At 35.0% G+C, this 24,501-nt stretch overlaps 1 protein-coding gene across 2 annotated transcripts in view; it reads left to right on the top strand.

Annotated features, from left to right (window-relative positions):
* Positions 1-24,501, top strand: part of GRK4 (G protein-coupled receptor kinase 4) — a 43,263-nt gene that overhangs the window by 12,266 nt on the left and 6,496 nt on the right. The window contains exons 4-15 of one of the 2 annotated variants that reach the window (XR_004406312.2): positions 3,867-3,944; positions 5,112-5,212; positions 6,568-6,660; positions 8,080-8,143; positions 8,908-9,048; positions 11,754-11,944; positions 17,080-17,117; positions 19,637-19,726; positions 20,261-20,469; positions 21,291-21,436; positions 22,038-22,175; positions 24,344-24,445. Coding sequence is in view for 1 of the 2 variants with exons in the window: in XM_032987366.2 (XP_032843257.1) it covers positions 3,867-3,944; positions 5,112-5,212; positions 6,568-6,660; positions 8,080-8,143; positions 8,908-9,048; positions 11,754-11,944; positions 17,080-17,117; positions 19,637-19,726; positions 20,261-20,469; positions 21,291-21,428; positions 22,038-22,175; positions 24,344-24,466 (1,404 nt within the window). In the remaining variant the exon portion in view is untranslated. Of the gene's footprint in view, positions 1-3,866; positions 3,945-5,111; positions 5,213-6,567; positions 6,661-8,079; positions 8,144-8,907; positions 9,049-11,753; positions 11,945-17,079; positions 17,118-19,636; positions 19,727-20,260; positions 20,470-21,290; positions 21,437-22,037; positions 22,176-24,343; positions 24,467-24,501 lie in introns of those variants that run through there. The other variant, XM_032987366.2, reaches the window with a different exon arrangement.

Genomic DNA, 24,501 nt, shown 5'->3' with positions numbered 1-24,501 from the left:
TGTTCACTAATGCTGACTAGATGAAAATGTAGTGCAATTTACTCTTTGCTAATTGTAAAGCTGTAACTTTTGATGAATGTCAAAACACTCTGGCTCTGTTACTTAAAGGCAGATGTTTAATAATTACCATAAAATCTCTGCCATCTTATTATGGTCCAGGCTACAAAAATGGGCATGATGGGAATGAGAGAAATATTTTTAGAAAGACATGCTGCTTGACTTCTTGAGCCTGAAAGGATATGTGTACCATGAATATTACTTATGATACTCAGACTCGAAAATGTTGTAAACATAGACTTGAAAATGTTGCAACTTGCATGGAAGCCCTAGGCTATACAGAATGTGCTAATTAAAAAAAATACAATGAATGGAAATTTATGGTAATTCCATCTGTGGAAGGAGAGGAACCAGATTTTAGAGACCAAGGGGAAAGGAAGTGTTTTGTCTTGATACATTTGCATCTGGCTATCTAAAGCTAAAGAATGAGAGAAGGAAGGAAGTGTGCTCGCAGCCATGTTCTGTAACAAATCCTCAGGCAAAACCCTCATGGGGAGGGGGAAAGTTATGAGAAGAGCGGTAGGCAGGCACACAACAGTCCTTAAGAGGAGAGAAGCCCAGAGCTTTTTATTCTTTGTCCTTCATATTAATCCAAGCACAGTAAAATAGTCTTAAACTGAGATTACTGCCAAAAGAACAGTTTTCCCCATCCCACCTGTTTTTTTTATTATATTCAGGCAATAAATGACCAAAGAAGATAGAAGTAGTAGTGAAGAAAGTAGAAGAAGAAAGAAGGGTAGTGCTGCTGCCTACATGCATCCCAAAATACAGTATCAGAATGCAAGATAGCTCAGAAAGGTGCAGGGTATAAGGAAGTACATGGGATTACTGCTGTGCCCCCCATTTCACCATATTGTCCTACCCCCTACGGGAGTATAAATCAAAGCATTTGATCTGCTATAAAGGAACTTTAGTGTCAAATAAGTAGAATTGCCTTATACTTGTCAATGAATCTTTGTGCAATTAGGCTTACTTCCCAGGTGCATTTCACCATACTTTTGTGACTCTTTGGAGCTGTTCTAGCACCAAATTTCAGAGACCAGTTTGACAGTTGGGGACACAGTGGATTGAATGGAAATTGAGAACAGCTGAGTGAAATATCCTGAAGTGAACATAAACCAGAGTGTTTAATGACAATAGCACAATGGGGAGGCCACTGATAACTGTGAATGTACCCTTAATGGTTACAACTTCTATACACATTTTTAATCCTTAAAAGCTCAGATAAGGAGTAGCAGAATCTTTGGCAGCACAAAGGAGAAAAAAAAAATCTTAGGCATGACTGTAAGGCAGGTGTGTCTTTGCTCTATAGATGTAATTTTTCAGAAGAAATGGTCTCTAAGAAGTAACTGTGTTTAATACTAACTGAACATTTTTACTTGTTTTGAAATATGCAACCTATAATGTTATGTGAATTGCAACACTTCTGTGAATCAACAAAGACTGTCATAGTTGAGATAATCTGATATAAGGGATGATTTCACAATTTACTTTTTTCTTTATTTTTTTAACTTCCATTTGAAAAATCATGGTGAAGAAATATGCTTAGGAATCACTGAAACAGATGTCTCATAAGAGCTAAGATAACCTCTAATTAGTGACTCATGATCTGAGAGCTAGAATGCTGTCTGATCAAAGAAGTGAGATAAAATACCTACTATCCTCTACAGATGGTTCCTGAGTTAGCCTGATTCCCTTTTCTGGACTGGACTTCAGCAAGCTTGTTCAAGCTTTTTTGGGGTGGAGGGTAGGGTTGAAAGTTTTTTGGTTGGTTTTATGTGTAAGGCAGTAATGTGAAGGGAAAGGGTAAGATTGTAGGGCTTTTACCTTGGGTTTTGCCATTTTTTTTATTTTAAATACATTTTAGACTTAAATTTTCTGAAAATAAACTTTCTGGCATAAAATACTGTAGTCTGAAGAGCTTTACATCTTAATTAAAAGAGGTTTCTGACTCTCTTACATGGAACAATGTGATTTCAGCAGCATGATTATTTCACGAGGCCAAAATGGAGTAAACAAGGTAGTACAATGCTGTGTTGTCTACCTGTACTGAATACTAAGACTGGTAAGCTGTAACTGTTGAGAAGGTATGACCTTAAAGTCTGGAGTCAGCTTGACTTTATAGAAAGAAGAGTTGTGAAACAGTTGAATAAAAGTGACAGAAATTAAAGTGAGGAATTAGTTATCCCATCATCTAGTGACTCATGTCACTGGCTGGGGACAAGGTTACTCAAGTATGAAAAGGAATGGGTGACAGCCTAATCTTCCCTCTTAAACTCTGTGAGTAACAGAAATTAGTTGACAAGGCTGTCTCTTCAACTTACTTTTAAATTACAGTATCTGCTTGAAATAGTATGCCTGTTTGTATTAAATTAGCGACTACTTCTAATTAAATTAGCCACTACTTCTAATTGAGAATGTTAAAGGTGGAAAGTCCGCTGCTGTGGTTGATGAACTTTTCTGACCTGCTAAGGTTGTTCGATAGTTGCAGAAGAACTCCTTACCATTAGACTGACTGTTGTGGATTAAAGTAGCAAAAACAATGGCTTGCAGTTGTTTATGGATTTGAGTACTATGCTGAAGTGGTTGCTACCATAATGTCTCAACAGAAAAAGATGTTGATGACTTTGTAGTGAGTCAGTGTGGGTTAGTTGCAGTTGATTGCAGAACTGGAGTTTAGGTATTCTGTTATTTCCAGAACTGTGTGTGTGTTTAGTTCTTGAACTGTAATTTTTCAATGTTCTAATTTTCTTTATAAAGGTACCTAACTTCTCTTCTGATTAGATCAATCACTTGGAACTTCCTGTGAGGATCTTCATGATTGTTGTACCAATGTGCCAAACTGTTGTTTTGTATAATACAGTCCTCCATTCCGGAGGTCTGCCATATATTCTTTGTTCCTAGGTGCATGTATTTACATTCTGATATGAAATGAGCTTTGACAGAGTTGGCCAAGCTTACAAAGCTAATACAGGTTGCTGTTTGTGATGTGTCTTTTCTAATTCATCTTTCGCCAGATTCTGGGTTATCTCTACATGTTGTAGCTTCTGATGTCTGCTTCTAGATTATTCATTAAAATTGTTAAGTAAATTACAAGTAGATCTTGGAGATTTTCAGTATTAGTATCTATTTGATAATTTTTTTTTTTTTTTTTTTTTTTCATAAGTAGCTATCTCTGGAGCTCTGTTAAGTCGCCAGTTGTTTATCTGCAAAATGCACTGTATTGCACAATGGTCTTTTTCTATATCACAGTGCCATATATTATTCAGCCAAAAACTTCATGAAATTTTGTATCTACTCAGTTTTATGTTCGCAAAGAATGAAGTAGGGTTTGGTTTAGATCTCACTTCTTTCCAGTTAACATGTCCTTGTAGAAAGTAGTAGTTTTATTCCAGTTTTACCTAAAACTAAAGTAAAGAAAAATACATGAAGGAGGAAGAATAATACAGTGAAGAAAAAGATGATTATTGTACTCTTAATTGTTTCCCATCTGCATCATTCTGTTCTACAGTAATACAAAAATACTGTTTAACCTCTAGGATGCAGTTTCTGTAATTGGATTTAGATCAATTGTTAGTTTTCATGTTTTCCAAAAGTTGAATTCCATGTGCTTTTTTTCTTGACAGTTCTTCATACATGTTTCACTATGTAGCCTAAAAATCTTTAAATAAATTTTAAACGAGTGCCTTCAGTTCCTTTTATGCTAGGAGCATTGTGTTATTTATGATAAAATTTACCTAGCATCATGTAAAAGACTATAGTGCCAAATAGCTTTGAATGCAATTTAATTTTCAATTCCATTCCCCTAGGCAGAATATGAGGTATCTTCAGATGAAAAGCGTATAAACTGTGGCCTGAAAGTTTTAGAGACGTACTTCACTAATGGGGTAAATATAATGTATTGCAAAATATTGTCTCAAGTGTTTTGTAAATGTCAGATAGAGATCTAAGTATTGTTTTTAGTAAATTGACTTTCAAACTTCCTTAGTCCTATTTTTGTCTTTCTGAAAGGTATACTGCCTTCTGCAATTGTGAAATGCATATCAACTTGAGCAGAAACCTTGACTGATCTCTGCTTTTAAGACTACTACCACTACCATTTATTCTCTTATGTTTTCTAATTTAAATATTGGTCACAAGTAAAGATACAATTTTAAACAAACACATTTAGCATCTAAAGAAAACATATTAAGAAATTAATATCAGAGTTTTGTAGTCTGAGGATATGAGAATGAGGAATTCTTGAAGTTCTTCTTTCAGACTCCTATATGGCCTTGGTTGCTTTGCTGTAAATTTTCAGAATTGCTGCAGATATACACAAAGTGAAATGGTGTTTCATTTTGTTTTGTTCTAGTGCATTCTGTTTCTCTGTACTTTTCATGGAGATCGTTAATAGCTGATATTTTACATATATTAGATCTTACTGACTGATTCTTAGGAGTCTGGTTTTTGGTATCCAGTAGAGGCTTTTCTGTGGATATATAATTAGGTGTTTGCTTTCTATGAATAGATGTTCCTTCTGCTTTTTTTTACTTTGGTCATCTTGGGAAGACTTTACACCAAATGAAGGTCTTAAAGATGCCTTAAAAGCAGATAGACTCCAAGCTTGCCACATATCTTCTCATAATTTCTTTGGGACTACAATAGCTCACAAGGAGTTTTTGCAAGAAAAAACAAATTTTTGGGGGTTGATTTGAAATAGTTTCCCAACTCATGTGTGTTTTTCGCTTTCCTTCCATCCTGCCAAGCCAAACAGGTAACTTGTGATGGTAGACTTACGGAAAGCAAAAGAAATTTGTCTTATTGCCAAGTTTGTTTCCCCGGATACTGAAACAGTAAATAACTGTAATAGCTTTCAGTAAATTTTCTGTAATAAGGAACAAATAAAAATTTTCTTGATTATGACTTTCTTGGTTTTCTCTTTAGCCAAACCATTCCTTTCCTTTTCCTGTATTAGAAGATTTAATTTCACTTTGAATACAGAACTTTTACTTGTTCCATTGATTTACAAAATTGCTTTAATTGTTGCCTTTTTTAAAAAAAAATATGTAAAGTCTGCAGCACACTTGCCAGAAATACCTCAGGAAACAGTAAGTGAATGTAAAGCAAGACTGGAGAAGAACCCTTCTAAGGACCTTTTTATGGACTGTACTAGGTAAGTTAAAAATACATAGTGCTAAGTTTTAGTACCACAAGAGAAATTTGTGTGTTTGAGAGAAATAAAAGGTGAAGTTATTACACTCAGGAGTAATTGGTCTCTGACATGAGTGTAGGTAAGAAATTTGGAACAGATTTATTAAAGAACTAGGTTTCCTTCAGATGTGATTTAGATGTTTGACTTTTGCAGAGCTTTTTCTTTAGTGTTATTTTTGCATAAAATCACACTATTATCTGCTAGTAAGTGTCCTGTAAGTTAGGGTAGTATTTCTCTTTACTCTTACCTTTTGAGTGACTTCTTTTCTACAATGAAGGTACTCAGAAAAATATGAAGTCAAACTGGAGCTTGGAAGGTTTCTGAACTGTGTTACAAAATCTATGGTTCTTGAAAACAAGTTGCACTGAAGGCAACAATTATATTCCATTAAGATGTTTGATTAGAGGTTTGATTGTGATAGTTAATGCAAATAAATACAACTTGTTTTTGTTCTGAAGTTATGAAGTGATATTTCACACAGCAGCAGCACGGAAGGCTTTTCTTGGAGGGATGGTACATGTTTACCAGTGTTGCATGTCATTCTAAACCCTTTATGTTTCTAATATTACTGGTTCTTCAAGGCATGCTTGATCATGTCTGAAGGATTACAACATGTTTTGTCACTGCTTGGGTCATCTCCCTGGCAACAAAAATAAGTATACTTTATAACAATCTGACATTATAAGATTGAAATTGATGTGTGAGAACACCTAGTAAAACATGTCTCAAATGGGAGGATCTGTCATGTAGGTCATCCTCTTTTCTCTGTCCAACAAATAGCTGAATACAGTTTGAATGACTTGTTTTCCTCCCGCCCCCTGCCCTTGGTGTGTTTAGTTTAAGTGGAATGATAAGGTACCTGGTGTTCAGGTTTGGATATGGCATTTAGTATTTCAATTTCAAATCCTAGAATAAAATTTTGCTTGCCAGTCTCCAAAGAGTGTATGAGAACTTGTCGATACTTTCCCGTAAATATTTTTGAGAGGTCATATTTGTGGGGTCATATATTCATTGCATTGCTACTGAGAGGCTGGTGTTTAGGTGGACTTGAAGACACCTAATGAGAATGCAGAGGTCAAACTTTCTAGTTACTATAAGTAACAGTAGTTTGGCATTCACTAGTGTTTTGACAGGAACAGTTTTCTGTGACAGGCACTCATTTTGACATCTAAGTTGAAACCATTGTAGAGCACAGTGACAATGTTTTTCTGCCTACAGCTTCACTGATATGATTAAGTGTATATTAATAGATTGATAGCACCTTCTGCTTCAACATTTTTTTCAGTATAAGATTGATTTTATTTTCCTGTTGCTAGAGTTGTCCATGAATACCTAAGCAGAAGACCTTTTGAAGCTTACCAAGAAAGTGTGTATTTTTCCCGTTTTTTACAGTGGAAATGGCTGGAAAAGTAAGTTTATTTATAATGTTGATATTATAATTTTGATTTGCTTTATGGCTAATTCTGCTTGTTATGCTAGAAGTGCTGTAGAGCCCTGATGAATGACAGTGTGTGTCTAAAATTATGATCTGAAACACAAGATGTAAAGGATGATGTTGATGGGACAGCAGGAGAGCTAATACTCCAATGGAAGTATCTGTCCATTAGTCTTTAAGTAGTAAATCTGTATTAGGTAAATGCAAATTTATTATCATATGGATATATGGTTGGCTGTCAAGTATGCAGTGGGATACCAATCTTTCTTGGGAAGGCTATCATCCTTTAATTTCAAACTTGGCCTAATTAGTGGTTAATAAGCAGATGAATCTAGTTTTATAACCAACTAGGTGATTGGATAACTAATCAGTTTTTCAGGGTTGTACAGACACTGATCTACTAATTACAAGACAGCAAGATTTATATGTATCAGAATCTAGTTTGGACTTTTAAATCAATACTAAATGAGTGTCCAGACTTTTTCAGAAGGCTGAAATTGGTACAAATTGAGTCTAATTATGATCACATATTCAACTGATTTTAATCATTATCACATATTCAAACATTAAGGAGATTGAGCATTCATTTTCTGGTAAATTTCAATTATCCAGTGCCTCTATTTGACTGACTTAGTAGCAAAATCAAAGAAGAGAACTGAGAAAGTTACTCAAACAATTAAACCAAATTCTCTACCACATGAACCTTCATTTGTTGTCCTGAGAACAAACCTGCATTAATAATGAATGCTCTTTTAAAAGAAAACAAAACAAAAACCCCACCATGGTGAAATAGCCCTTCTCTGATACATGTTTAGGTGTGTTTTAGCACAAAATGGCTGACACCTTTACTGCTTCCAGTTACCTGTTCCTTGTCCACTACATCAATACCTTAACAATTCAGCTGTTGAACTGCTGTTGCATACCACAACTCTTTGTTTTCTGAAAAAGCAAAACAGCAAAGCAAAATCAGAAATGGTTTAGCTTTAAAATGCTGCATTGTAAGCACAATCTCATTGAAACACAGCCTACATGCTGTGCTGACAGCAGTCAGCATACTGCAACTAAGGGAGACAGCTGGAGGTGATAAATTGCCTGTTGATGAGAACAGATAAGGCTCTAACCATAAACAGCACAGGGCTTAATTGATCAGCTTTTCTTCCTGCTCTTGTGAATGTCTGATGACCACATGAGGGAGCCAATGTTTCTAATCAGAGCACCCCTTTCATTCGAAATTCAGCTTATTATAATACTGTCTTCCTGAGGTCAAGGCAACTGTTGTTCAGTAAGATGTCATAGAACAAGAAGGAGAAAATGAGGAAGGACCTCGGAGTGGGGAGGGGCTTACTAACTCTTGTAATTCCTGTTGCAGTAATTGTTTCTTTCTGTTAATCAGGCAGCCCGTAACCAAACACACATTTAGGCATTACCGAGTACTAGGCAAAGGTGGATTTGGAGAGGTGAGTACAGAAGTATCTTTCTGCAAGGCAATCCTTAAGAGAAAAAAAAAAAATTAATATGGAGGAGAAGCAGGTTTTTAACTCTTGACTCTAAGAATCTACATTTGACACATCACCTAGCAAACTATTGTCAATTCAAACTGTTTTCTTTTAATGTGTTAGCTTCAGCATTGTAGATCATGCACAAAGTTGGGGAAAACTTCCACTGACTGACAACAGTTGCTTCTGTTTAGAAATTTAATTTGGCAATGAGAATGTACTTTCTACTTAATAATTATGTGGGATATTCATGAACCTGCTAGGAAAAAATACAGGTTTTATTAATTCTGTTTATAATTCATCAGACTTTTTTTTCCCCTTACATTTTTTAATTGGAGCCCTATATTGAAGGGGAAGGAGGGTTACTAAATTATCATTATCTTTCTTCCATTTGATTAAGGTGTGGATATTTGTTCTCTGTCCTCTTTGCCTAGACATACACTGTTACCACAGTCATGTGTTTTACCAACACAAGATTCAGTTTTATTGAACTATTCAACCAAGCAAAAATGGGTTTACTCCTGTATAATCACTTTTTCTACTTCTGTTAACAGCTGTTGTAACGCTTCAAAGTTGTTTCATGGGTGCAAGTTCGGTATTGATGCTTACAGACCTTAATTTTCTGAGAGCATTCCAGATTTGAAAAAAGAAAATAAAAATCTATCATCTTTAAAATAACCCTAAAATAATACTGGCATCTCTGACACACCTTCCTTCTTTTTCAGGTGTGTGCCTGTCAAGTACGGGCAACAGGAAAAATGTATGCTTGTAAAAAGCTAGAAAAAAAGAGAATAAAGAAGAGGAAAGGAGAATCAATGGCTCTAAATGAAAAAAGAATTCTAGAAAAAGTGAATAGTAGGTTTGTAGTAAGTATCTGCTTCTGATCTTAGAAGTTTGTCTTGCTTAGTTTGCTTCATTTCAGTCCTTTAGGAGCTTGTGGGCACAAGACATTTTTAAATTGGTTTAGAGAATGTATGATGACTGAAAGATTATTGATATAAGAAGTAGGATGTTTTGTGCGTGATTGTGAGTAGTTCTGTGCAGAGGATGTTTTTTATCCAATATTGAGTTAGTTTTAGTCTGTTGGCTTTCTTTTTCACTTACAACCAAAACATCAGGTTGTGTTTTAGCATGCTGATGCCGCTGAACCTTTGTCTTCTGTTTAAAGGTGAATAGATTATTCTTAGGACTTGGATTTGAATAATCACTTAAATTTTGTTTCTGCTGCAGCCTCTGAGTATGTTTGCCTATCTTTATTAAAGAGGATATTCCATTTACTTTATTCAATTCCTATTTTTTTTCCTTCTCTGTTTCTTCTACCAATACATTGCCCTCTGCTTTCTTCTCTTACCCCCTTCTTCTCTCCCATAAGCCTATTTTCCTATAGTTAATGCTGATTTCTAATTTCATTTTTGGAGGTCATTCATAAATGCATTTACAAAGGGATGACTTCTAAGAGTCTGCCATTTAATTGCCATTAAAAGTTCCATATCCTGCATTTCTGTGACTTTTTAATAGTAGAGTTTTTATATTCTTAGGTGTCTTCATAGCATTCCTTACTCTATTGCTTAAATATTTCAAGATAATAATGAAATTTTATTAGTGTATCGATTCAGGTTAGTTACACTGATGTGCTGTGTACTAAGGCTTACAGAGTTATCTTGGATGTGAAACAATTAGTGTAACTTTTTGATAGAAATTCCATGGAATGAAAATCTTAGTCTTAATACTTTAACATGATGCTATCATGTAAATTATGGTCTGTTAGTAGCTCTAATTACTAAACAGCGAAATAACTTAGAATGATCAAAGATATATCAGGTAACCTTCCCCTCTGGTAATGTTTATTTTTTCATTGAATTATTGTTATTTAAATATTAATTTTAAATGTGTTTTGCTTTGATTTTTAAATCCATTTACTGATACATTTTGTACTGCTGTTCAGAGAGGATTTTAAAGTACCTGTGTTAGAGGATAGTAGAAGTTATTTATAAATACATAAATATGTATATATAAAATATATATGTATGTATTTTCTGATGAGCTTTATGTATTAAAAAACCTGCCAGCTAAAAGAAGAAATAAGAACCTGCTGGCCAGGTACGTTAATGTATTTTAAATGGCTATAAATAATGTTTTTGTATAAATATGCTAGTGCTATTTTCTCACAGGGCTCATGGGCTTGAATTGTTTGAAATTGAATCCAGAAATTACCTGCACTGACCTAGAAATTACTAGTTGTAGGGATACATGAGATAAAAGTGGAACTTCTATTTTTGAGTAATGTTTTTTTAACATCTGTAAATACTATAAATCAATAATTGATGAAAGTTGATTGTAAATCACTTCATAGAGTTGAGCATAAGTTATCTTCCTCTTGCCATCCAATGTTATTTCAATTGAACAGAGAAGATCTAGCTCTAGGATCTGCCGTAATACTGGACTGGAAGTAGGTAGATAATTTGTCACGCATGTGATACATCAGGTTAAAACCATCAAACAGGAACATTTGCCCTGAGTAGCTGATTTGTATATTTATTTAATTTTATTATTTCATATTGGATTTATGCTTCTGAAAGAAAAGTTTGGATTTATTACTGAATTATGACCTTTATGTACTTGTACTGCTTTTAAAAATATATCTATCGAGTCAAAAAAATCCTTCGGATTTTTCCTAACTTACTTACCTAATGTAAGTATGTATGTATGTAAGTATGTAAATATGTTTAAATCCCATTGCTTTTAGTACAAGTTAGTTAATCTCTAGAGGTAATTTTCTAGATCCTGCCAGATCATCATCAGCATAGCATAGCTTTTTCTATTGAAACTGAGTTTGTTACTCAAACTTCATATGTTAAATTTTTCAGTATATAGTTTTAAAATTGGGTTTTTTTAAATTTACAAATTAACTTTGAAACTTTAAGTACACTTTAAAAAATTTACCTGAAACCTGAGGAAAAAAAAAAGTGGTGTCCTTCCTTCCCTATCAGCACCACATTCCAAATACAGTGAAAAGAAAGACTATAAAGAGCTATAATAAGTCTTTACTGTTGGCAAATTCTAAGCCAGGGAAATATACAATTATCTGGGGCAGGTGCAGGGAGGAACAGAAACTACACAATTGATCTCAGGCAACTTTTTTACTTTCTCTAATGTAGGGCAACTTTGAGTCTTGTAGAAGTTCAGGAAGGTAGTTTGACAGTGCATAATTCCTGAGGTATTAATAAAATAAGGTATATGCGCATGTTATCTTTACAAAGTAATATAGATAGAGTGCAGCTGAGGGGTGTCATCAATAAATGTATTATCTGGGTGGAGCTATATATGGTATCTAAACAGATATGTCACTAAACTTTTGTATGGTGATGTAGTGTTTGTGTACACATGCAAATTATTCTGATTTCCTTTGTGTCTTCAAGTACTCAACAAGGGTGATACTCTACTTGGCTGTTTTGTTCTTTTTTGTTTTAAAAAAGGATTCATATGTTGCTTGTATTGGAAAAAAAAGCTGTGAACTGCATTGGGGTTTATGAATGAATAATGGTCATATTCTCCCCTGCCCCATTTTTAGGTTAGTTTATCCTATACGTATGAGACGAAAGATGCCCTGTGTTTAGTATTAACCATAATGAATGGAGGGGATTTGAAGTTTCACATATATAACATGGGAAATCCTGGCTTTGATGAAGAAAGGGCTATTTTCTATGCTGCAGAGCTGTGCTGTGGTCTGGAGGATTTGCAGAAGGAGAGAATTGTTTACAGGTGAGTGTCATATACAGTTATTCATATCTTGAATTTTCCATGTCTGTTTAGCATTGAATGTATCAATTGTTTTCTACTAAAACAAGTTTGTACTTCATAGTAAAAGAAGCAAAAAAATGGTTGTTGTCCTTTTCATGGCACATCCTTCATAATTACTAGTCTTATTTCATTAGTCATTCAAATAAATCAGTAAATTTTAGGAACAGGGGATTGTATTTCTGCCCACTCTAAAGTAGAAGTTCACAGAAGCCTATAGAAGTCCCTTGTTGCATTATTTGTTATACCCAAGAGGGTAAAAAGTCAGTTATAATCCATATTGCTCTCTTTCTTCTGCTTTTATTTCAGGTTCTTCCAATAAACACTTTATTGCTTTTGAATTAATGAAACTATCAGAAGCCTTATGCATTGTAATTGAGATTGTATGGCTCTACTGCTCTTTTCTGTCTCTGCACATATATCATTTAACTAACTCCTGGCATGCATTAGTATTGCAGAACAAGCAAAACAAACTTAGTGGTGGACCAAGAATACTTCCTTTATATTTCTGGTGTGTAACACCAAGTACTACTTGTTCTCAAAGAATATTTAAAGTATAATCCTGCTTAACTTTAATATAATAGGTCTTAGTCCTTTCCCTCCCCACACACAGCAGAAAGTGGCAGAACCACAGAGTAAATGAGGCTTATGCTGGTTGTTGTATGTGGTTCCCTAAAGGATTTGGCCAACCTTGCAGTGTTACACAATGTATTTTGGCATGCATGTAGGAGGGAAGCAAGGATGAATGGTTTGATCAGCTATGAATAGGTCATTTCACATTGACCAAGTGAAAACAAAACTGATTGTTTAACAAAACAACCAAAAAACCCCAAACAAAACAAAAACAGCCAAAAAAACCCACAGCCCTCTAAGACCAACTTGTTAGCTATTTGCCTACAAGAAGACGTTCAAACACATGTCAAATCCTAGTGTTCTCTGTCTAATTCAGATTTTGGAGGTAATGGTTTCTTCTGGAGTGGTCTTGGTGTCTAGATTTCTGCCCTGTTTTGTGCTATTACATAATCAGTTTCCAATTATTAAGAATTTGCATGGCTTTACATTTATGAGCAAGGAAAATGGTTTCACAACTCTTGACTAAAATTACCTCTTAATTAAAAGACTGGGAATTATTTTTAGTCCATTCATAACAAAATGAAGCACCAAGAGACAGTTACCTGTACATGTGTTAGTAACTGACTAATTTCTATGCTCGGAGGAAAAAGAAGGGCTTAAATTTAATCATAATACCTGAAGGTGTTACTTAAACAATTCAATATGGGACATACTAAGGGAGTTCCTGCCCAGTATGTAAACAAATAAAAAGTGACTCTAATTATACCTTGTCAAAATGCTTGTATAATTTTACTTTCTCTGTAGACTCTCTTTCAGCCCTGTGCTTTTTAATATTGAATGATCAAATTTTTGTAAAAAAAAAAAAAAAAGTCTTGTTTTGTCTCTTGCTAGTGGTATTTTTTTTCCTGATGGACCTGATTTGTGTTTTCCATATGTATTTTTCTTTGTTTCATGCATTTAGGAGCACGGTTTTAAATTTTACAGTTTTCAGGACATGAAGCCAAAATAGGTGGTTATGGAAGTCTTCAGAATGTCACCAATTACAGTGATATTTTACACGATCAAAATTCTCTATCAGGCATCTTAATGGAAATGCATTTCAGCAGCAATACAGGGATTATATATGATTAGTGAAACAGAAACTTGGGAAAATTTGCCATAATTGTTTCATTCTCACCAAAGAAGTTATGCTGGCAGCCTTCAGTCTTAATGTTGTGGTGGGGAGAACATAAGGAAGGACACTTTCATTGATTCAATGATTTATTTTTCTGAATTATGGCAAATACTATTTTTCATTCTATAGGACAAGAAAATACAGACGGGATGTTTTTCTTATTTTGGTGTCATTTTGAAAGCATTTAATACTGGTAGAACCACTGAATTTCTGAAATTTGACCTAGTTCTTTTTCTTGTTGCCGTATCTCAAGATCTATTACTGCAGTTCTTTTTTTCTTGAGAACTTTTTTTTGGCTACCCATCTGTATATTTACAATAAAGTATACTGTAGAAGCAATGGAAGAAGGGAAATTCAGAACTTCTGAAAATAGAAATCCTGAGTGCAGACAGGTATCAGCAGATAGCAGTAAAATCAGTTAATCATGTCAGCTTGTTCAGTTCTAGAATGGCAGTTTTAATGTAAGTCAGTCAAATTAAAATTACAACTTTATTATATCTGGGATGTGTTGCCATCAGTAGCAAAGTGCCTCATAAAGTAGAAAAACTAGACCTAACTTTCCTCTCTGTTCACACCAATTTTTACTGTGTTTCGTGTGTCTTTATGCCAATTATTACTTAATTTCAAGCAGTGGCATTAGTGCTGTCTGTAGGACCCTGGAGTCAGTTGTGCCATTTTGTTAGTGGGGTTCCCACTGGATTAAAAGAATAGGTGCAGAGCTGGAAGGAGGGCCCCGCGCTGCCCTGTTTGCTTGTTCAATGGGAGCTTGTGAGCTATTTGTAACTTACCATACGTTGCTGACATTAGAAGAACATGTAGTAGTGAGGCTGTTCATCCATCTGCTACAGAAAAATTCTGGTAATACTTAGAGCAAAGTCAGGATTTGCATAAGACAGTGGGGAACAAGCACCTGCTTTTCCAAAAGGGACTTAGTTGCTGGAGTTTTCTTGCAGGAGTTATCTGACTGCTCAAGGATGGTAGTGTTTTTTTATCAGATAAGCTGCCTGAACACCTAGATTTTACTCACAGACTCATGTAGGTGCCCATAGCGCAGCTGAATATGCCTGGAAGGTGAAAGATCAGGCTCAAAGACCTGTTGAAGCTGTAGTGGATAAACCCGAGTAGCTCCTACCCTGCCTCATGCCTATGCTCAGAGTAGATATCTTTACAGTAAAGACCTGGAAGGATTTTTCTCCAGAAATTTTCTGTGTAGGAAGGCTGATGTAAGTTATAGCAGAAACAGACTAGTGCTTGATTAGTCTAGTTTAAAATAAATATATAGTTTTTATTTAACTATTTTAAATGAACCTCTTAGTTATGTGAGCTTTGCAGTCCTCTGGTTTTTCTGTGCTTCATAAGGTAAAACTGCTGCTCTGTTGCTGGAATTGCGTTGGTAGCTCTCATTCTGAGCTTGGGTTTCAGCTCAAGTAGCGTCTTATCCAGTGCAGGACTAGCGTCTGTGCATTCCATCAGAAATTGTGACTTTGGCCTCTGTCATGGTGCAGGAAAGGAAGAGGGAGAAGGCTGATAGCCCAGAGCTAGCAACCGAGATGTAGAATTTATAGCTGAATGCTTCCAAAAGCTGACTTCTTTGCAAACTGCTAAGAGCATTCAAGAGATGGAATTTGAGCTAGAAACAAGTTTTACTATTGACTGACCAAAATCACATCAAGAAAGAATTGGCTTCTATTAAGCAGCAGATGTTGCTAGTAAGTATTACATCTTAGGTTAGGCTTTAATCAGCCTTCTTGGAGATGGAACTCTTTAAACTTGTTTACTTGAGTTAACCTGAGCATGCATTATGTGCTTCAGAGTAGATGTGTTTCTACCTAAAGTTTGGGCTGAATTTTATTCTGCTTTTTTGATACTGGTGTGAGGTTTTTTGTTTTCTTTTTATTCTGACCTTTCCTGATTTCTCTGGTGTTGTAATTTCATATCTAACTTGAAATGATTAACATGGGGACTGTCTAGACTTAAAGGTATTAGAAGCAAAGTGTTTTGCTGCTTTTTTTATACAGTTAATCTCATGAAATAATTAAATTTTAACATGAATACACATAATTCAGAGCATCAATTTATCAGTATTTGGGGAAAAAAAAAATTACAATTTTGTGGTGAACAAATGTGTGCGTGTATATTCTAGAGTCATTCTTCCTAAAATTGCTTCTTTTACATTATTCAGTCTTTTCTGCTCATATAAGAGTAATTATTCTTGTCATAACTGTACATATACCCATATATATACCATATATGTACTTACTGTTTTCAGTAATCTGTTCCAATAGTAACTGAATCTTTAGCTAAGTACTGATTTTTTGCTTGTCTATTTCTGGCCATACAATATTTATGGTAGAATAAATTTAAGAGACTATTGCAGTCCACATACTTTCTGATGCATATCACAGTTATGTACAACACATGCAATACGTCTTTTATACACATATATATATATTTTATATGTATATAAGAATGTGTATGATCTCAGTAGAATCTGCTAGAGAATGCATCCTAAAAGTAACCTCTAAACAACTTCTGATTCAGCTTCAGTGACTACCAAAGTTTTCCCTGAGGTGGTAGGAAACCCAAATATCCCACTGAGTTTATTCTTTCCTTCTTCAAGTAAAAATGTACAAGAAGATGCCTATAAAATGCAGGATTGCAACAGTGAATTAATTGCCCTTTTACTATTTCCCGAGTCTTGCTAGAATTTAATAGCTACAAACATTTTCATGTGAGAATTTGATGTTTACAGAAAAGTAGTAGAGACTCTTAGGAAATTGATTGCAAAGAGTCCTAGCTAGATGAAGTGTCTAGTAAGCTTTAGAATCTGCATGTCCAAATTAAAGGAATGGAGTTTGAATGGATGATACTAAGCCTATGCTTAGTCTTGAGAATATTAGTCTTTGATACTGTGACACCCTGGGGTGGAATATAGCAAGGGATCAGCATCAAACTGCAGCAAGCACTCCTGTGTTTTACAGTCGTGGAATTGTATGACTGATACTCTCAGGAGAAATCTTTCACTTATGAGGACAAATTTGGGTGTAAGTTGGTGGTTCTTCATACCAGGATTTTAGTGTTGTATAGAGAAGGTTTCTTCTCTGTGAGATATGAATTGCTGCTGTTAATATAAATGGATTAGAGAGTTGGGAAAAAATGGATCTCAAGTTATGTGTTTAAACGATTGTATTATACATCCTCAACTTCACAACTTTTTTTGTATATGTGGGTGGAAGCTGGAAAAACTGCTTTAATCAGAGCCAAGAAGTCTTATGTTGCCATAGTTGCACTTGATGATGGCTAATCATTTTGCCTTTGTATAATTCACATTTCTGTTTTGTTTAATTTGTAGAGACTTGAAGCCTGAGAATATACTCCTTGATGACTGTGGTAAGTAAAAATTAAAATTAATTTTGAACTTGGGAATTAATCTAATTAATACTGTGCTAGAAATCAAAGGGGTTTCTTCATGATAAAATATACCTGACTGACAGATGTTAACTTTAATTAATAAAGAAAAAACTGCCCTTGCTTTTTAGAAATTAAGGGAAAACACTGGGTCTTTGAAGGGGATGACAATGATGATGTTTGAGGGATCAATTTCCTACCTTAAAATGGTTACTTTTCCCCTTTTGCTCCTCTTTCTCCCCCCTCCCTTTGATGGCTAAAACTTTTATATGGATTTGTTCTCTGTTTGTCTTTTCTTTGATTATGGAAAGATGGAATGTTAGATGTGGGGCCAGAATTTTACTTAATAAACTATAATGTTTAAGCAATAAAGAAGAAAAGAAATCTGAAGCATCTCTGTTTGTTTTAACATTTCAACTTAAACAGGTCTGATGGTCACTGATGCATATGTGGCTGGAAGGAATCAAGGAAGTACAAACAATATGAAGAAATGTTTATAGTTTTTTCTTTTGCAGAAGCCAAATTAATTTTCTTTAATGACTTTGTATGAAATTTATCAGAATCCTTTTAATTCACTGTAGAACATGGGTAGCAATTACCTCCTCCTAAGCTGTGGATGCATATTACCAGTTTGTTCTTATAATTGCTGAGTATTTTAGTTAAGGAAAAACTGGTTTTGAAGTCATTAACACTTTTTTTTTTTTTAAAGTCAGCATGTTCTGACTGATAAATTTGTATAAAAGATGATCCTTGGGAGAAGTCCCTTTTTAAGAGCTAAAGCTTTGCTAAACATCAAATGCATTCTTTAATTTTTCTTTCCAGCAATGTCTTGCAAAAACTGAAGGCTTCTTTGACAGAAAATGTAGCCTTTCAGGACTGCACTAGAATGCTTTCTCTCTGCCAGGGTTATTCTGATCTTGTTCCAGAGAGCAGAGGGGGCTAATTAAAAAATCGCTTCAGGAGCTCATATCCTGCACTTGAAAAGGGTTCATCAAATGTCAGGGAATAGAAGAGCATCTGAATGTATTTAAAATAGCATTTGCTGCTCAAGAGCATTTATTTATTTCTAACCAGTATATCGAGTGGCACTTGACTTTCTCCACTTCTCTCCCCACCCCTTGAATATCTGTCACATGTAAATGAGAAATTATTATGCTATTAACTGACATTGGAGAGAGAATATATGCACAAAGGACACTCAGGCACTGGAATGGGCTACCCAGAGAGGTGATGCACTGTCCACACTTGGAAGCTTTCTGGGCAAGAATTAAAAAGCCTTGAAAACTTTGGTCTTACTGCTTGCTCAGAAGGTCGTACTAGAGACCTTCTGAAGTCCTCTTCAGCCTGAAGAATCTGTAATGTTTCTGTAAATGACAGTGTCCCTGTCCTTATATGCTGTATTAGAAATAAGTGTGGGGTTGGGTTTGACTTTTTTTGCCCTGAATCTTTCTACTGCGCATGATTGGCAATTTTCTATTTTAAAATTGATTTGAAAATGTAATCATCCTTTCTTCTGTTTAGCTTTTTACATTTTTATTAAGAAAGTACCTTATGTATTTTTTAAATTGGAATCGTGTCAATACAATTCTTAGCTTGAACTGTCTAATCATTTGCTGTTGAGTCTGTCCAGCAACGAACTGTATCTATCCACGGGAATGCAAGGGAGAGTGAGGTGAATTTACTCCCACTGCCCTTCTTGAACTGTTTCGCCATCTGAGCAGTGCTGTTCATGATAAATTATAGCCTTCCACCTGATGACTGATACATTGTAGGCACTACTGTAAATGCCATGTGAATTAGGAAAGGTAGTCAACTTGAAAAGTTTGGCTAATAAAGTGAAATAGAAGCCGTTAGCTACATTAGACTGATGCATGAGAAGGGGAAATCCTAATATTGAACTGACATGTTACAATATAAGTAACTTCAAGTAGGTTATGGCAAGGCTGCTTTTAATTTGAGGTGGGAGGGGGGATAGCAATTGCAATTACTTGTGCTTAGCATTATTAGGGTACTTAGAGGAAAACCTGATGTGTCAGTAGAGGCTACAGTTTTCTCATAGTTAGAATAAATGGAGTAAATTCTGATGTATTGATAGGAAGTCAGAAAGCAAAGTGTTTGTGACGGGAGGACAGAATGGAAAATTACAAGTGTCTGATGCATAGATACAGAATTGGAAATGAGCAGTCATCATTTCTATTTGTCCTAGAGTAATAGCCTGTGCCAAAGTTAGGAATTAGAGTATTGAGCAAATTTTTTTTTGTATGACCTTCAGGAATTCAGTTGGATCTATGCCTCTCTTCCTTTTACACACTTAAGGAAGAGTTGAATAATGATAAATCCTTTCTAATTAAGTTAAATAAACTTAGTGGTATGGGTATATGAATGTACTGATGTTTTGGGGTGGTTTTTTTTATAAAGTATGCTACATAATTTTTTTTATTTTAAAAATGATGACACTTTGTTATTTGCTGACTATGTATAACTTATTTTAACATAAATAGGACATATCAGAATTTCAGATCTTGGATTAGCTGTGCAGATTCCAGAAGGAGAAACTGTCCGAGGACGGGTTGGGACTGTTGGTTACATGGGTATGTAAAGCATCCTTTGCTAGTTACATTTGATGAGATACTTTGTTTCTGTGAATATATGAATGACTTTTCCAGAGAACTGTATTGGGCCTGGATTAGTACCAGACGTTTTATGGGAAGAGAGGTTACAATATGTGGTGGTAGGTGTTTATAGTCAATTATAAACCTACTGATAAACTTAAAAACTGAAGTCTAGACATTCTAGCTTTAGGTAGAACTTGAAGAAAGCACCTAATTTTTTTCTGAGGTTCAGACAAGATTTAGGGTCACAGGTAAACAGATGAATTACTATAACAACACATTTCATGCTTTGGAAGAACTTCATTTGCAGTTTGTAAACAACACTGATCTTAAGTGTTTCTCTTGGATATAAATAAGAGTCCTCACTGTAGAAATGAATGTTTCTTCAAAATACAGAGAAGTTATGCAAAAATTTCTGTACGGTCGAAAGAGTACCTGAGAGTTTTTTCCAATATTTAATTAGTCAACTTTAAAATGAATTGTTATGGGGGTTTCTTTGGTTTTGTTTTGTAGCTCCAGAGGTGCTCAAAAATGAAAAGTATACCTTCAGCCCAGATTGGTGGGGTCTTGGGTGCTTGATTTATGAAATGATTGAAGGACAGTCTCCATTCAGGAAGCATAAGGAAAGGGTCAAACGGGATGAGATTGACCGGAGAGTGAAGGAAGACCAAGAAACATACTCAGACAAGTTTTCAGAGGAGGCAAAATCTATCTGCAGGATGGTGGGTGAAGAGACGTAGAGGTTTGAAAAATAAATTTCTAATCTTTTTTAAGAGATGAACTAGTTTATTTTAACATCTTCTGTTGAAAATTTTTTTAAAGCTGGAGTTCTTAAATCTTTCTGTGGTTCAGATGAAAGTTTGTGATTGTCCATTAATTGTTCAGTTATCAAACTTTGAGAATTCGGAACTTTTTCAAGATGAAGGAAGGCTGCATAAATTGATTTTTTTCATCATGTGAATGAAAAGGTCCAGTACTCCTTGAACCACATGTAATTATAGACGGACTACAATAGCATGCTCAACTTTGATACTGCATGGGGAAAAATGGCATAGTAGTACACAAGTTTTCTTGCCTAAAAGACACGGTATGAGACAACAGCTTTTTTTTATCTTGCATGTTCTTAAATTTAATGAGGCACATCTATACAGAAAGCTTCAAAAGTTGTCTTTACTAGTTTATGCATTACTTAAGTCCATTGGGAAAAAAAAAAAAAAAAAGTCTGTGTTTCCTGAAAGTAAAGTCTACTCAGTCTGTACTGTAAAATCTATTCAGTGTGGCACCAATTAAAATATTTTCATATAACCCTGGATACAATTTTTAAATTGTCTGCTTTCAGGAAGTCTTTTGTCTACTGAAAATCTTTTTGCCTCTCAGAATGTTTCGATTTCCAGTTTGTGTTGATACCATGATAAATTTCATCTAATAAAAGGCCAAGTAACAAACTTACTTGAAAGACTTTGCATATAGATTAGATTCTAATATATTTTTTTCTATTATGGGATTATATCACTGGATCAGCCTTTTTTTCTATATTTTGCAGTTACTTGCTAAAAATCCAGGGGAACGACTGGGTTGCACTGAAGATGGAGCTGCTATTGTAAAGCAACATCCTATTTTCAAGAATATTAACTTCAAGAGGCTGGAAGCTAACATGTTAGAACCTCCATTCTTGCCAGATGTAAGTAGGTGAGACAGATTTGATTAGTATCTAAAAAGGCAAGAACTGTCATAATTCTGTGCCAGCGATCATGTGAACTCCAGAGAAACCTTTGGAGTTAAATTGGCAGAAGAAAGACATTGTAGCTCTTGACAGCTAGTTGTTTTGTGGCACTTCATCTGAGATCACAAAACAATTTACAATAGTGGTATTGCTCTATGGAGCTTTATAGCTGATTTCTTAGCTCTTACAAGTCTACTTCCATAGCTCAGATGCTAAACAAATGAAGATTACCTTTGAAGAAGTTACTCTGGAGTTGAAAGGAGGGTGACAGAAGATGAATGAATTATGACAACCATTAAGAAATTCAGAGAAGTTGTATGCTTTTTCTGGTTTTGATGTTTCTTATCTTGCAGGATGGATGGAATTGCTCAGGTGCCTTATGAAGAGTTTTAAGTTTTTGCATTTCTGTTTTGTAGTATACTGTAATTTGGTGATCAGCAATGTGAAATCTAAAATTTCAGACATTTCACTCCCTCTTTACTCATTTAGGAAATAAAAATAATAATTTAAAAAAAAAACCAAACCACCACCAAAACCTTAATGAAGCATTCTTGTATTGTACTGCAGCCACGTGCCGTATATTGTAAAGATGTCCTGGATATAGAGCAGTTCTCAACAGTAAAAGGAGTGAACCTGGATACTACAGATGATGACTTCTATTCCAAATTTGTTACAGGTTGTGTCTCAATCCCTTGGCAAAATGAGGTATTATATGTTTCATAAAAGATTATTTTTTTTAGCACAGCAATATAGAAGATTTAATAAGGGAAATAATTATAGTGTTAACTTTCTCTGTGAGATCTACAGAAGTTTCTGCTTTAGACTTTGTGAGAGACTTCAGAAAAAAGTTTTTCCCAAAACATAATCAACTTGCTAAAAGTTGAGAGCTATGGTAAATTTGCATAAATAGAATCTGGCATCTTGTCATCATAAATACAGAACAATAGCATCAGTATGACCACATTTTCTCTGTTCTTCTATCACGTGTTATTCAATATTGTTGTTCATAAGACAGAATACTATTCAAAGTATTCAAAAGCAAATAGGAGCAGTGCAGGCTGTTTGTATATCATGCCCATATATCGATAGAATATCTAAGTGACATAGTAATAGGGAACTGCAAAATCTGGTTTTCTGAGGTTTCAAAACAAACAGTTCAATATGGGTTGAGTCAGACTTTCTCTTAAAGCTTTTTTCATCTGCCTAATGAATGAGTATTCTAGTACTCTGCATAGAGTACTAGAATTTTGTTACCTCCGCATGCAGTTCAGTCTGTATTTAGGAAATTTAAATCCTCTTTATTTCAGGAAGAGTACTCAGTAATAACTATTTAAAATTGTAGTTCTTGTTATGAATGCCTTCCTCCTATTAGAAGATGTTCATAACTTTCTGAAATTAGTATTGTCTTGAATTCTGCTAGGGTAGTTTCCTTCCCAGTGTGTTTTGTTTTTCCTTTAACGCGTGAACACAAAAGATGAGCAATTTCTGAACAACTCAGAGCAAAAAGTACATTCCCTTTTGTTTCTCTTGCTTTTTTTTTGCGTTACATTAAGAAGGAGATTTCAGAGGTGTCTTTTCACATAGAAAGTCTTCACTAGGAAGCAATGAACCTTAGTCAGTTGGAGAAATAAATATTTCCTTGTTATAATTCTGAACTTCAGACTATGGTCCAGTCATTAAGAAATGCACTGCAGCTTAGTAACTAACCCCACATAGAGGGATAAAGTTGAAAGTAGTTGTGGAAGTCTGGTCATGGTAATTTCTTCTCTTCAAGAGATAACTACGGACTTCGTTTTACATTTGTGCTTATTTTTTATTTGAATTTGTTTTACTGAGCTTTCACTCAAATCTTCGTTCTCAGTCTCAAGATTCCTCCTTCCCTCCCATAATTTACCTAATGTCATTGTTTACAACAAAAGTGGGATGCATTTCTTCTTATTCCTCTTTATGCCCTCTCTCGCTATGCAGGGTACACTCATTTGGTTGCATGCCCATTATGATAGATGTGTATCAGTGGCACTCACTGATAAATGCCAACTACATGTAGGCATTAGCCACTTACCCCCTTCTGACCATGCCTGTTTGTTACATTTTGACATTTACTCTTTCTGCTGCCCTTTCTGCACCCATTAATGACATTTTTAATTCTTTTGTTTTCTGTGTACACAAACACATATTATTTCAACATCCCTCGCTTCTCTCCAGAGACCAGTCTTCACTATATTTTTTTGGGGGGTCTTTTTGATGAAATTCTACCTTCTCTTGCTCATTGCCTTATTCCTAATTATGGTATACATTAGTTGTGTTTTAATAGATGGTTGTGCAAAACACCAGAATGATGTTTAAATTACTATGGTCAGACATCAGCTGCTTTTTCCCCAAGAATGCAATTCGTCCACTTTGTAAAAAGTATCTCTCCAATACTATGCAGGTACTAGTATTCTGCATAGAATAATCATTTTTCCTACTCAATGTCATGTTTATTAATTAAGTTCAGTCCAGGGTATAGATATACTATATTCATTAGGTTAAACTGCTCTGAAATGAGCAGAATAGATGAAAGGAAGATCAATTTCTGGTTCTAAAAACTTTTGATTGTATCACGGGCAGAAGAAATTCCTTCCCAAAGCAAGGGAGCATCCAAGTACTTAACTGCGTCTTAGTGTTCTCGTTCCTGTTCTTTAGTTTGTTGGGTGCACAAGGAGAGTTAATGCAGACTTTGTGCCTGCCTTCATGGAGCTCTGTGAGTGGTGTGGTTTTACTGATGAATTTGCAAGTCGTTAGGGGTACCCAGCCAGAAAAATAGATAATATGTGGAACTTGTTTGAGAGGCTTGTATCAGTATTTCAATTTATATTTCATATGTTCCAAAGATGATTGAAACAGGATGCTTTGAAGATATCAATGCGTATGAAACTGATGGTACTGTGTCACCAGACAGAGAGAGGTCTCCTAAACCAAAGAGAGGCTTCTTTCACAGACTTTTTAGTGGAGAGGTAAGGGTATTTTTTTTTCTTTCATCAGAAAACAG

This window comes from Tyto alba, unplaced genomic scaffold (genome assembly GCF_018691265.1).
Source record: "Tyto alba isolate M040663 unplaced genomic scaffold, T.alba_DEE_v4.0 Super-Scaffold_6, whole genome shotgun sequence".
Lineage (NCBI taxonomy): Eukaryota > Metazoa > Chordata > Aves > Strigiformes > Tytonidae > Tyto > Tyto alba.
This window is presented reverse-complemented; position numbering and strand designations above follow the sequence as displayed.